General features: G+C 39.5%; 2 protein-coding genes across 2 annotated transcripts in view; one reads left to right on the forward strand and one right to left on the reverse strand.

Annotated features, from left to right (window-relative positions):
• The window catches only part of garre1 (granule associated Rac and RHOG effector 1), a 31339-nt gene extending 29046 nt beyond the window's left edge, over nucleotides 1-2293 (reverse strand). Inside the window, exon 1 of the mRNA XM_019866755.1 lies at nucleotides 2201-2293. The gene's annotated coding sequence lies outside the window, so the exon portion shown is untranslated. The remainder of the gene's footprint in view (nucleotides 1-2200) is intronic.
• Nucleotides 2294-3519: 1226 nt separating this feature from the next.
• gpib (glucose-6-phosphate isomerase b) lies at nucleotides 3520-10188 on the forward strand. Its single transcript, XM_019866774.1, has 18 exons — nucleotides 3520-3688; nucleotides 4125-4215; nucleotides 4291-4359; nucleotides 4686-4805; nucleotides 4908-4991; nucleotides 5736-5882; nucleotides 6197-6268; nucleotides 6354-6398; nucleotides 6527-6580; nucleotides 6891-6951; nucleotides 7497-7540; nucleotides 7622-7774; nucleotides 8135-8264; nucleotides 8357-8433; nucleotides 8725-8853; nucleotides 8924-8999; nucleotides 9748-9814; nucleotides 9928-10188. The coding sequence occupies exons 1-18, from the start codon at nucleotides 3570-3572 to the stop codon at nucleotides 10049-10051; spliced, it is 1662 nt and encodes a 553-aa protein (XP_019722333.1). The 5' UTR covers nucleotides 3520-3569; the 3' UTR covers nucleotides 10052-10188.
• The last annotated feature ends 2180 nt before the right edge of the window (nucleotides 10189-12368 follow it).

The raw sequence follows: 12368 nt of genomic DNA on the forward strand, positions 1-12368 counted from the left end.
GTGTGTGTGTGTGTGTGTGTGTGTGTGTGTGTGTGTGTGTGTGTGTGTGGGTGTGTGTGTTGTCTTGGTTTAAAAAAAAATTGCTTGAGACATTTCTTTTCCTGCCTCGGGTACTTGTTTACATGTACACTGTCAGGAAGAAGAATTCAAGCCAACCACAACAATTGTTCATGCTAGCATGATGGTAGCACGCAACGAGAAGGCCAACTTTAAAATAAACCTTAGTTTACCAAATAATGAACATAAATGCCTTGGCATGCTTTTATTTTTGAAGTTATTCCTAACAGCATGTTGCGGCGTAATGGCTGACTTGAATTGTCTTCCCGGGTCTATTTGTGGTGTTTATATTTCCGGGTCTATTTGTGGTGTTTATATTTCCGCTACAAACTGTTTGTACTGACGTCAACAACATAATGTTCAAAATCTTATTCAAATGTGCTGTTTAAGTAGGCAAAAATCCCTGCTGTGGTTCTGACGTCACTTCGTATCATAGACCAAAACCCATGAGGAGAGATGTCTAAAATATCACGTTAAAAATTAAAACTAGTTGGTTGTTCACTGTAAAGCGGAAATGTTTTTTTTTGTATGCCCTATTCATATTCTTTCACTATGCAAAAAAATATATCGTGGATTTTTTTTTTTTTTTTTTTTTATTGGACACAAATTTTCAGTAGGATATCTAAATACCAGCATATTTGATAACTGCAGCCGCAGTACAAAGTATTAACATCAGCCATTAAGAATTATTTCTTAATGTGGGATTTTTTTTTTCGACACTGGATAAATGCACTTGACTTAAAGGTTGGACTTTCCTCTTTTTTTTTTTTTTTTTGGTTTTGTTTTGGTCCTATATTATTTAGGAAAAAGCTGAATTCATGAGACGCTAAAGAACATATCTTAGCCAATAATTATGGAGCGCAGTTTCGGTGAATTTTCAGTGAGTAACAAAGAACAAACAGGTTACAAAAAATGTAAATGGCAAACCCCAAATACCAAGGGACTCGCTGTTAAAATGGGATTGGGGAAATGCATAATCTTTCCTTTAAAGTAGCAGTGACATGAAAAGTGCCTTTACAGTGCACTGATTTGAGCAACTAACTACATATCTCTTCACGCTCTCTCCCTCTGTCTGCGAAAGGGCAAAACAGGAAACGCATTCCACGAGCTCTCATGGCATATTTCATCTTCAGGTGCCAAGCGTTATGTTTACAGCTCAGAGACGAGGGTTTATATTAGGTTATTCTTAATGGTGGCTCACTCCAAAAAGGAGTGGAAAGAGTTCTTGTGTCCGTTTCGTATCGGGCGATAGTTTTAAAGCTCACTATTTGACAGAAATTCCTCGCTCGTCGGTTTCGCCGAAACTCCCGGCGGCGGGAGCACTATGTCGCAGCTATTAATAATAATAGCCTAATAATAATGACAACACAGTCGTCCTTAGTGTCGCTAGATAGCTTCCTCGTACACAAGTTTCATAAACACAAGGATAATTGAATTCTATCCAAGGCAATTAGTTATTTAGCCGCAAGCTAACATCAAACACGAGTGTGCTAACTTGTACTGAACTCCCATGTATATAAACGGTGAGCAAGTCTACACTTAGCTAGGTCCATTATCGGACACGTGCGTCTCTAACATATTACGATATGACGACAATTCGTTAATATCACGCTTTTATCTTCCTTCGACAAAGCACACTAAGCCGCTGTCAAGACGACGTGCTCACTCGGGGCAAATTTGATGGCGTGAAAAAATAAAAATAACCAACACGGAATCGCTCCTCCCCTCTTGAGGCAAAAGTGGGTGGTTTCGATTAGAATAGTGGACAGGCAAATATGTTTACATTATACTGTTATAGATCCACAACAGCATGTCGTAACTTAGAAGAAGCATGTCACAAAAGCGTAAGTGGAAATAAGTTGTCAATCGTGAGGTAGGGGTCGGTGAGGGGGATGTGCGTCCGATAACGGGCGCACGGATGTTTCATGTGTACTCAATGGATTTAGCGATGTAGCTACGGGGCTAACGTTAGCTTTGCTCCCGCTAGCCTCTCTGCGACACGACTGAAAAGCGTTACAGAGGCGCGACCGATAAAAACTCAGCAAAGCTCAATAAACACCAGCTTGATTCGATATAGAGGGGGAAACGAAATAAAACAGAAGGAAAATGTTGAGGTAGTAAAGGAATAAGGCGCATCGCTTACCATCTCTGGCATCCACCCTCTTTGACAGCGAATCTCCTGTCTGAATGACGACTAAGTCAAGCATGTCGTAATAAAAGCCACCACTTCCGGTGAACATTTCACAGTGTAGCCTGAGACATTTCAGTCTGACTGGAGAGTGTCACGATGGTCGTTAAAATAAAAGCAAATACTTCCGGTCCCTTCACTGTTTCACAACAAAACAGAAACCTGGCCGGTACGAGTACATTTTGCCTTTTCGTTTCAGACCGAACCATCAACGTCTGATATTTAATCACAATTAAGATCAAATTTCTTTAATATACTTAAATTGAGGCTGAGATAAGACTTAAATCAAACTGTCATCACAAAGACTGAGGTTTTGGCGCTCTCTAACGTTGGATCAAGATGATTGCAGCACATATATGTTATTTGGCCAGATGGTCGACAGGGTACGTGCTGGTCCACAAATTCCACCAGCAAGGGACCATTTGGAACCTGACCTCAATATTCTCAATTTGTATTTACAGTGCAGAACAATGTTAATATGATTGTATATCCCAATGTCATAGTTTCAAAAGTTAATGAGGGATACTGTACACAGCGTATTTCGACTGTTATGAACCTTTTATTCATTATATTTTATGATGTTAAATATGTAAATGTTTGACTGTATCATATTGTAGTTTTTTGTGTGTGATTATTTTTTATGTATTTGTATTTTTTTATTTTGATTTGTTTTACTCTGCTTTGTGCAGCCAGGTTAGCAAATGAAAATCTGCTCTCAATTGCATTACCTGGATGACTAAAGATTAAAATTAAATAAATAAAGAAGTACGTACATTTGGTGTTTAATTATGAAAGATTACAATAATAATAATAATAATAATAATAATGCATATTTTTACTTTACTTGAGTATTTTCTTGATGACTTTTTGCTTTTACTTCCTACATTTGAAAACTGATTTCTCTCCTCTCAACTCCTTACTTTGTCAAAGAGGTTTTATACTTTTTTTCCCACCCACCGCGGATGATTTTTTTCACCCTCCGCGGACGATTTAAGTAGAGAGTGGTCAAGTATTAAAAAAAAAAAAAAAGAGAGTAAGAGTTTGTACTGTTTTACTTTAGTAAAAGAGTTAAATCAGTACTTTTACTTTTATCAGATTTTTTTTATTTGTACTTCTACTTAAGTACAGAGTGTGAAAACTGTTATTTTGCCACCTGTGCCAAACATGCAGTGCAAACCCTTGAGGACACACAGAGGGGAGGAGGTGTGACATTCATGCAGCAGCCCTCAATATAGAAAGAGTAGGAGGAGCCCCGGCTGGCCCTTCAAAAATGTTTTGCGCTCACCCCCTCGGTCCCACTCAGCCCAACTCCGGACTCAGCAACATGGGACTCACGCAGGACCCCGTCTTTCAGCGGTTGCAGGAATGGTACACGGCCCATGCCTTGAACCTCAACATGAGGCACATGTTTGAAAGCGACAAGGAGAGGTTCCACAAATTCAGGTAGGAAGTATCCCACCTAAACCGGGCTCTTCTGCTTCATAATGCTGTGTTTGTATCAGAGGGGAGTGACTCGAGTGACCTGACTTGACTCAAGTCAGATTTCAGTCGCCAATTTTCGAACTTGGGTCTTGTTGAACTAAAAACTAATGACACTTGACTTTGACTTGAAACTAAAATTGTGATATGTTAGAGCTAAATAAAGTATAAATAAAACGTGTAAATGAAGTGGCTAAATTAAGTGGAAGATTTGGTGTTACAGCAGTAAAAAATATAATTCAATAAAAAATAACAACGGTACTATAACTTACAAGTTTTCTTTTATTCTGTGAATAAGCTTATTCCTGAACTTCCTTGAACTTCAAATGCATTTTCCGCTCCGAAATGAATGGAAATGTTCCGGTCCCCCAAAAAGCACCGACGTTTCTCTTTTCTGCAGCCTCACCCTGCAGACCGATGACGGAGACATCCTGTTGGACTACTCCAAGAATCTCATCACCGAAGAAGTCATGAAGATGCTGGTTGAGCTGGTAAATCATCTGGAGTCCAAAATATCAGCATTTTCTGTGTTCTTTAACGGACCACGTGGTTTGTGTCTTTGGCAGGCCAAGTCGAGAGGCATGGAAGTGGCCAGAGAGACCATGTTCACCGGAGAAAAAATCAACTTCACTGAGGTGCTCAATGTGACAAGCGAGACTTCATCATCGCTCACGATAGTTGTAGTCACTTGCCCCTTTCACGCTGCCTGTAAAGGATTTTATATTGGCCACTGCTCTGGGTTTTGAATTTTGGCAGAATACAATGAATTGGTCTCAGCCAAAGGTCCTGGGTCTCCCAACCGGATAAAGAACCAAATCTCACGGTTACAAACACGCAAAACGCGGGACTATTGTGATTAGCCCTGATCAAAACGCTATTGAACATTTCTGGAAGGAGATGAAACCTAAAATGTGAGTTTGCGAATTTTGGTTGAATTTATGAACGTGTCAATGTGCTTTAGGGTCGCGCTGTGCTCCACGTTGCTCTGCGAAACCGCTCCAACACTCCCATAATGGTGGATGGCAAAGATGTGATGCCGGATGTTAATAAGGTTCTGAACAAGATGAAGAACTTCTGCCATGTGAGTAAAATGCCAAAGAGCAAACATGAAATAAAAGAAAAAAATGTGAAATCACATCTGGTTCTTTGTGTGTTGTTCTTTTTTAATTGTTATTTTTTGCAGAGGGTTCGTAGCGGTCATTGGAAGGGCTACACAGGGCAGAGCATCACAGACGTTGTCAATATTGGAATAGGAGGATCGGATCTTGTGAGTAAAATTTTTTACATAAACTACTCACATTTTCCAAACGTCTGGATGTAAATGTCCAACTGTTAAGTGTTTCAGCACTTTTTGCGCAACCTGATGTTCTCTAACATGGAGCTGAACATCAAAATTTGCAGATGATTGATCCATGATCCCAGGAATTTGGAATAGCAACATGTTTGTAACCAGATATTTATGAATGGAAGCCCTCTAAACATCTGTCCTTCGCAATGTGATAAGAGCAACTTCTCCCTCATCCTGGGGGGAGCAGATGAGGGGAGTAGGCAGAAAATAAAACTGTCGGCGATGCTCTTCAAAACTTCAAGATAGCAAGGTGCTTGATGGGTGGCCTTCTTAGGTTTCCGAGTCTAATCTGTGTTTATGTGCTCGGCATTTGGAATTTGGGCAGGCTTCCCCTTCTGGCGTCAAGGTTATGTGCACTTGTTTTTTTTTTACTTCTTTTTTTCTCATCGTAATAAGAAAATAACTATAAAATAATAGCAGAGATACATGTCTGAATCAAGACAAGGACCGCTATTTAAAATATTTAAAATCGCACCAAGAAATGTACCGGTCCTTTCAAGAATCAAACGGCTGTTGCTCCTTGTTCAAATCCACCAAGTTGTGCATAATGAACTGAAACGAACAGTTTTGGACACACATTGAGAAGTTTGAAGGTCAAATCAAGTTCATCTCGAAAGTAGCGTATATACTTAACACTTTCCAATGCAATTTGGTGAATGGCAGGGGCCCCTGATGGTGACAGAGGCCCTCAAACCGTACTCTAAGGATGGGCCCGCCGTGTGGTTTGTGTCCAACATTGACGGGACACACATCGCCAAGACTCTAGCACAGCTCAATGCCGAGACCACTCTCTTCATCATTGCCTCCAAGGTACTGGAGGGGCTCCAACTGTGGGTTGACGAAGACAATTTAGCAAAGACAATTTAAGGGCTTGATGATTCTAATGCACGTATCATCAAACATGAAAGACAATTTAGAGTGAATCTAATGAACTTGTTTTGAGTTTTTGATGAACCTAAGGGGTTTATACAAACTGTAGATACAATTTTAAAAACTGAAATATTTTGTCTTCTCGTCACTTAACACAGCACATCATGTACATATTTCTGTCAGCATCAAAGACAATTGAGAGACTTCCATACATCTAACGTACATGTTTTCCATTTAATGGCAATTTTTGTCAGACCTTCACCACTCAGGAGACCATCACAAACGCCGAGTCGGCCAAAGCGTGGTTCCTGGAGCACGCCAAAGACGTACGTGAGTGTGAGCTTGGACAGTAGACGTCGCTTTCATGCTGGCTAAACAACAAATAGTGACCATATTGTCATTTCTCCACAGAAAGATGCTGTAGCAAAACACTTTGTCGCTCTGTCCACCAATGGTGTAAGTCACATGATCTACATAACCAAAACTATCTACTTAGCTAGCTAGGTAGCTAGCTATCAGGCTAGCTAGCTACCTAGTTAGCTAGCTAGCTAATTGTCGCTCAATATCACCTCTCTATCTTTCAGCCCAAAGTGAAGGACTTCGGCATCGACACAGAGAACATGTTTGAGTTCTGGGACGTGAGTGCTCTTTCTGTATGGCAGCTATATTTAAGTGCAACTTTGTGACCAGGACTGGGCGCTCGAGCCCAGAGCTGGCAGGTAATAAGAGGCCCTCCCCTCGCGCAACCCCTTCGGTTATTATTGGCGCTGACCTTCTCCCTTGCAGAGGTTACTGTACAGACTGGCCCATAGATAAAGGTTGCAGAGCTGCATTTGCTTGCTATTTTAAGTACATTAGTTTTGTGTCACTATGTCACATGTTTTGGCGATTGCTTTTGATTTTGATATAAATGCATTTGTTAAATAGTGTTATGTTTTGCCCTTTCAGTGGGTTGGGGGACGTTTCTCCTTGTGGTCAGCGATTGGAATGGCCATTGCCTTGCACATTGGTTTGTACAGTACAAGTTGTTATTTGACCCTTTACTGGGCAAGGAACCATATCAACACATTTTGCTTTTTTTTTCTTTTCCCGCTGACGTTAAATAAAATAAAGTAAAAATGTGAGAACTTTCTAAGTACGTAGAATGAAAGAAAAGTCTTAAATTGTATACAGTAAATAATATTAACAATTGTAATAAAATGAAAAGAATAAGAATGTCAATACAGTTGTTCTCATATGCTTTGGCACAGATCAGATCAGAACGATTAAAAGTAATACATTATCAAGAAACAAATGTCTTCGCGATAAAACGTTAAAAAAAAGTATTATATAAAGAAATTAATTCTTGTAAATTTTCCTTGGTTCACATTTATTAATGAATTATTTCACTGTTATCCATGATTGTACTAATTTGTTTTATTATTCATTAGTAATTATTATTACATATTTTGATGCGCAGTAAAAGAACCATTTCTGGGAGCCATTTTTGCAACATGACACCAATCACTGGGAAGCATGTTCTTGTTTTGACATTTTTTTTTTTCTTATCATTAGGCTATGACAACTTTGAGAAGCTGCTAGCAGGCGCCCACTGGATGGTAGGTCATTATGGAGATCAGTTTTTGCATGAAGAGAAAATTCTAATAATTTTTAAAAACATTTTAAACTCACCTCTGCAGGACAAGCACTTCCGCACGGCTCCCCTGGATAAAAATGCTCCAGTGCTGCTCGCTCTGCTGGGCATCTGGTACATCAACTTCTTCCACACAGAGACCCACGCCATGTTGCCCTACGACCAGTACATGCACCGCTTTGCTGCCTACTTCCAGCAGGTTAACACCTACACAACGGAAGAAAAAAAAAATCTATGTTCCCTTGATTTAAAAATTTGAACAGAATCTGTGCCAGTCCAAAATCTCCACAATGCATTGTAATTCCTCAAGTCATAGACACAAGAGTGTCAGAAATGTGATCGTCAGCCAGTGCGACGCAACTGTAAGATAGATAGATAGATAGATAGATAGATAGATAGATAGATAGATAGATAGATAGATAGATAGATAGATAGATAGATTTTTTTTTTATTAAAGAAAAAAAGCAAGGCATGATAATTCCGGTTTTCCTCCACACACTGTTTAACGTTAATTTGATGACTTCCACCCCTCCTGTCCTGATGACTCTTTTGGATGCAGGGTGACATGGAGTCCAATGGCAAGTACGTCACCAAGCACGGAGCTCGTGTAAATTATCACACTGGACCCATCGTGTGGGGCGAGCCAGGCACCAATGGGCAGCATGCCTTCTACCAGCTTATCCATCAAGGTAGCCTCAACTCAACACACCGCTCAATGACAGGAAGACCATTCGGATATCAGCGTAATGACGGAGTCCAATGGTTTGTGCTTGTAACTCAGGAACACGCATGGTGCCGTCCGACTTCCTCATCCCGGCACAGTCGCAGCACCCCGTCAGGGACAACCTGCACCACAAGGCAAGTGGACATGAGCCAACATTAGCTCATGGGGCCAGAAGTGGGATCCATCAGCCATTGCAACGCAACGTCTAACTATAACAATACCCAGATTTATGTTGGAATGCACATTCCTAAAGGGACCACTCACCAAATTTGTGTCAGAAGGGCTCTTGGAAAATTGCCAGAAGTGGGATCCGTCCATGTTGCAATTGCACAAAACCGAGCATTCTTTTTAAAAGCAAACAGTTTGCCTCCATAATGAAAATACATGACTGTCAATGTATTTCAAATAATGTTCTGGGTTTGCAGATCCTGGTGGCCAACTTCTTGGCCCAGACGGAGGCTCTTATGAGAGGAAAGACCACCGAGGAGGCCCGCAAGGAGCTGGAAGCCAGTGGGCTGACTGGAGAGGCTCTGGAAAAGATTCTGCCACACAAAGTGGGTCACAACCACACACACCATAACTCATATGGTAGTTCATATCATACTTATTGTTGTGCACTTCAAGGTATTCCAAGGAAACCGGCCCACCAACTCCATCATCTTCAAGAAACTGACCCCTTACACTCTCGGCGCTCTCATTGGTGAGAACAAAGCCCAAACTCAGAATGGAGCATAATTATTGTTTTTATGAAAGAGAACAAACGGTTTCATAATTATAATACGCAAGGGTAGAATACATGACGATAGAATCCCACTTGTGACTCCACTTTGGTGTCAGAAGTGGGGTCAGTCAGTCATTGCAATGCACACTGCAAGCAATACACACAGTAATAAATCCATTCTTGTTCGGATGCGTATTTCTCTCCTTAGCTGGGGCTGCACAAAATAAACGGCTCCCGCATTATAACACACAAGTGCAGAAAACATGAGTGTAGCCTCCCACTTCTGATTCCATAGGGGTGGTGGTGGTGGTGGGGGGGCATTCAACCATTGCAGTGCAAATTACAACAATAAATAGTTACTCCCGAAATTGGTGTCACACATAGGATCCACATATGCAGCAACAAAAGTACATAATTCTGATACATACGTGTCGAATCTCATACTGAGAGTGGTGTCATAAATTGGATCAGTTAGCCATTGGATTGCAAAGTACTCAAGTCAGTTAGGGTCACTCACCAAATTGGTGTTAGAAGTGGGGTCCGTCTCTGCTGCAAACACACAGGTGAGCAATATTATCTCTGTAAAAGCAGCCATACAACTCCATACTTATGATTTGGGAAATCGGATGCCAGTGTCAGAAGTGTGGTCATCTGGTGTCAGAAGATGGATCTTTTTTTTTTTTTTTTTTTTTTTTTTTTTTAAATAAAATGACGTGTGTTTTTTCAGCTATGTATGAGCATAAGATCTTCATCCAGGGCTTGATGTGGGAGATTAACAGCTTTGACCAGTGGGGGTGAGGCACTTTTTTTTTTTACTTCACTGTCACATTTTCAAAGGTAATTCCATGTGATTTTATTATTAACCCTTATAATTATGTATTCCTAATCATATGTTGTATGTTACTAGCGTGGAACTGGGCAAGCAGCTGGCAAAGAAGATTGAGCCTGAGCTGCAAGACGCCGCCGAGGTGCACTCCCATGACGCGTCCACTAACGGACTCATCAACTTCCTCAAAAACAACTTCGCCTGAGATTTCTGCTCTCCTCGTCATTTTCAAAACTGTTATTGATCTCAATTTCCATGTGAAGAACCACTGTGCATGTTTGTACAATGTATAAAAGAAAATAAAAGATTATCTTCTTTTACACTGCCAAACGAGGCACCGTATGCTGCTGTGTATTTTTTATTATTTTGTTTTCGTTTGGCACGATCACAAATCAGCACAAATTCACTTGATTTCCATCAAAAAAGCTCTTTGGGCATTTGGCAGTTTAACGCGTTGCAGTTCGTTCATTTTTACTATATTCAATATTAAAATAGCAGCAAACCATATCAAGTCATACCTTAGGACCCGATGAGATTGTTGTACATCGCCACATATTTTATCAATATACGCTTATGTGGTAGCACACACAAATACATATCCATATATACACGGTAATTCCTTGCTATAGCAAGGTTCATCTTTCACGGCTTCACTGTTTCACAGAATGGATTTTTTTTTGGTGCTGTTTTTTTTTTCACCAAATTTTCTCCATGACAAAATCCACAATGTCGCCGAAACGTTCTGTACAATAGTTCTAAAAACTGTCCGTAAAATATTGATATATATTATTTTGTTTTTAAATATTTTGGCCTGAAAAAAAGGTTTAATTCAATTCAGTATTTTACTGTATGTGTAATAATTATAAAAAAATAAAGATGAATACTTCACGGATTTCACTTATCACAGGTTCTTTTTGTATGTACAGTATATGTACACTCACACACACACACACACACACACACACACACACACACACACACACACACTCACACGCACATATACTCACACGCACACATACACAAACACTAGGTGGCAGGAGAGCACCGGTTGCACTTCTGCTGATGACAATAAAACAGTCAGCAGTTCATTTCATGGGACTCGGAAACCTAGCCGAATGATTTATACCAGGAAAGTAATTGAATATATTATAATTATTAAGAGCTATTATTGAGAACTCATATTCCAATACTTCCAACCGTTTCACTCCTTCCACGTTCAGAGTCGATTTAAAAAAAAGCTCAACTTGAAAGTGTTACATTTGCTCTCCGTGCGAGGGTCTTCTCCGGGTACTCTTGTTTCCTCCCACATTCCAAAAACATCCATGGCAGGCTGACTGAAGACTCGAAATGTGTGATTGTGAGCGCCAATGGTTGTTCGTCTATGTGTGCCCTGCGATTGGCTGGCAACCGGTTCAGGGCGTCCCCCGCCTACTGCCTGAAGACGGCCGGGATCGGCTCCAGCACCCCCCCCCACCCCCCCGCGACCCTTGTGAGGATAAAGCTGATCAGAAAATGGATGGATATTCGATGTTTGGATGCACCTCAATCACCACGTGTCGGGAAATCATGCAGGTGTACCAAATAAACTGCCTAGGTGTGTTTTTTTTTTTTTATCCTGCAGTTGTTGAGGATAGCCTATGTGAGGACAATCAGTGAGGAAAAAACGAAACAAAACAAAAAAAAGAACAAGGTGTTACAGTATCTGCTGGTGTTTTTTATTTTTTTCCAGTGTGGTTGCCAGGCAACAATACTGAATCCTAACTTGTGTGCCTCGGGGAAACAACTTAACACTTGTTACGGTCTCTATATTTAGGTGATCGTTTTGTACATTTCTTTGTCATTTTGCAGCAGGTTGTTTACTCTTCTAAATTTATTTATTTTTTTTACTGAATTTTACTTTTGTAAATTGGTGTTTGAGTGACTTTCTTTTGACATTTTCAAATGTATTTTTATGATTTTGTTGTTGCTGTTCTTTTTTTTAGAATTTCACATATATTTTTTAGTATTTGTTGTTTTAAATCGCGCTCTCTTTTTAATTTTACATATTCTTTGTAGTATTTTATCATTTCACATTTTTTACTTTGTAATTTGTCTTCTTTATGTAACTTTGTCTTCTTTATGTAACTAAGTTTATGTAATTTGTGCTTTTTGTATTTTTTATTGTGTTTTTACTTTTGTGCATCCATTTTTCCTTGTTGAAAATATATATTTTTTCCAAGATTTGTTTTTACTTCTTTGCACATTACTTTTTTCTCTTTGTATATATTTTTAAAATGTGTCTTTAACCTTTGTGCATTTTTCTTCCTGTTTTCTAAATTTGTCTTTTACTTTTTAATGTTGATTTTGTAAAATTTATTGTAGTTTCACTTTCAGGTAAATTTCTTATTGAAGACTTTGTTACTTTTTGTAAATAGGGTTTTGCTAGTTTATATTTTTTGTCCATTAAAAAATGAAAAATTCAAATTCAGTTTGGTCGTCTTTTATTTTCTGTAGATTATTTTTGATAAATTACCGTTTGCTTC

Source organism: Hippocampus comes, unplaced genomic scaffold (genome assembly GCF_001891065.2).
Source record: "Hippocampus comes isolate QL1 unplaced genomic scaffold, H_comes_QL1_v1.1 scaffold82, whole genome shotgun sequence".
NCBI classification, from domain to species: domain Eukaryota; kingdom Metazoa; phylum Chordata; class Actinopteri; order Syngnathiformes; family Syngnathidae; genus Hippocampus; species Hippocampus comes.

Bases quoted from the DNA above. Each gene is read 5' to 3' on its own strand.
- gpib (XM_019866774.1), top strand. From the start codon at position 3,570: ATGGGACTCACGCAGGACCCCGTCTTTCAGCGGTTGCAGGAATGGTAC. The intron at 4,806-4,907 runs GTGAGTAAAATG...TATTTTTTGCAG, and splicing joins AGATGAAGAACTTCTGCCAT to AGGGTTCGTAGCGGTCATTG. The intron at 8,854-8,923 runs GTGGGTCACAAC...GTGCACTTCAAG, and splicing joins AAAAGATTCTGCCACACAAA to GTATTCCAAGGAAACCGGCC.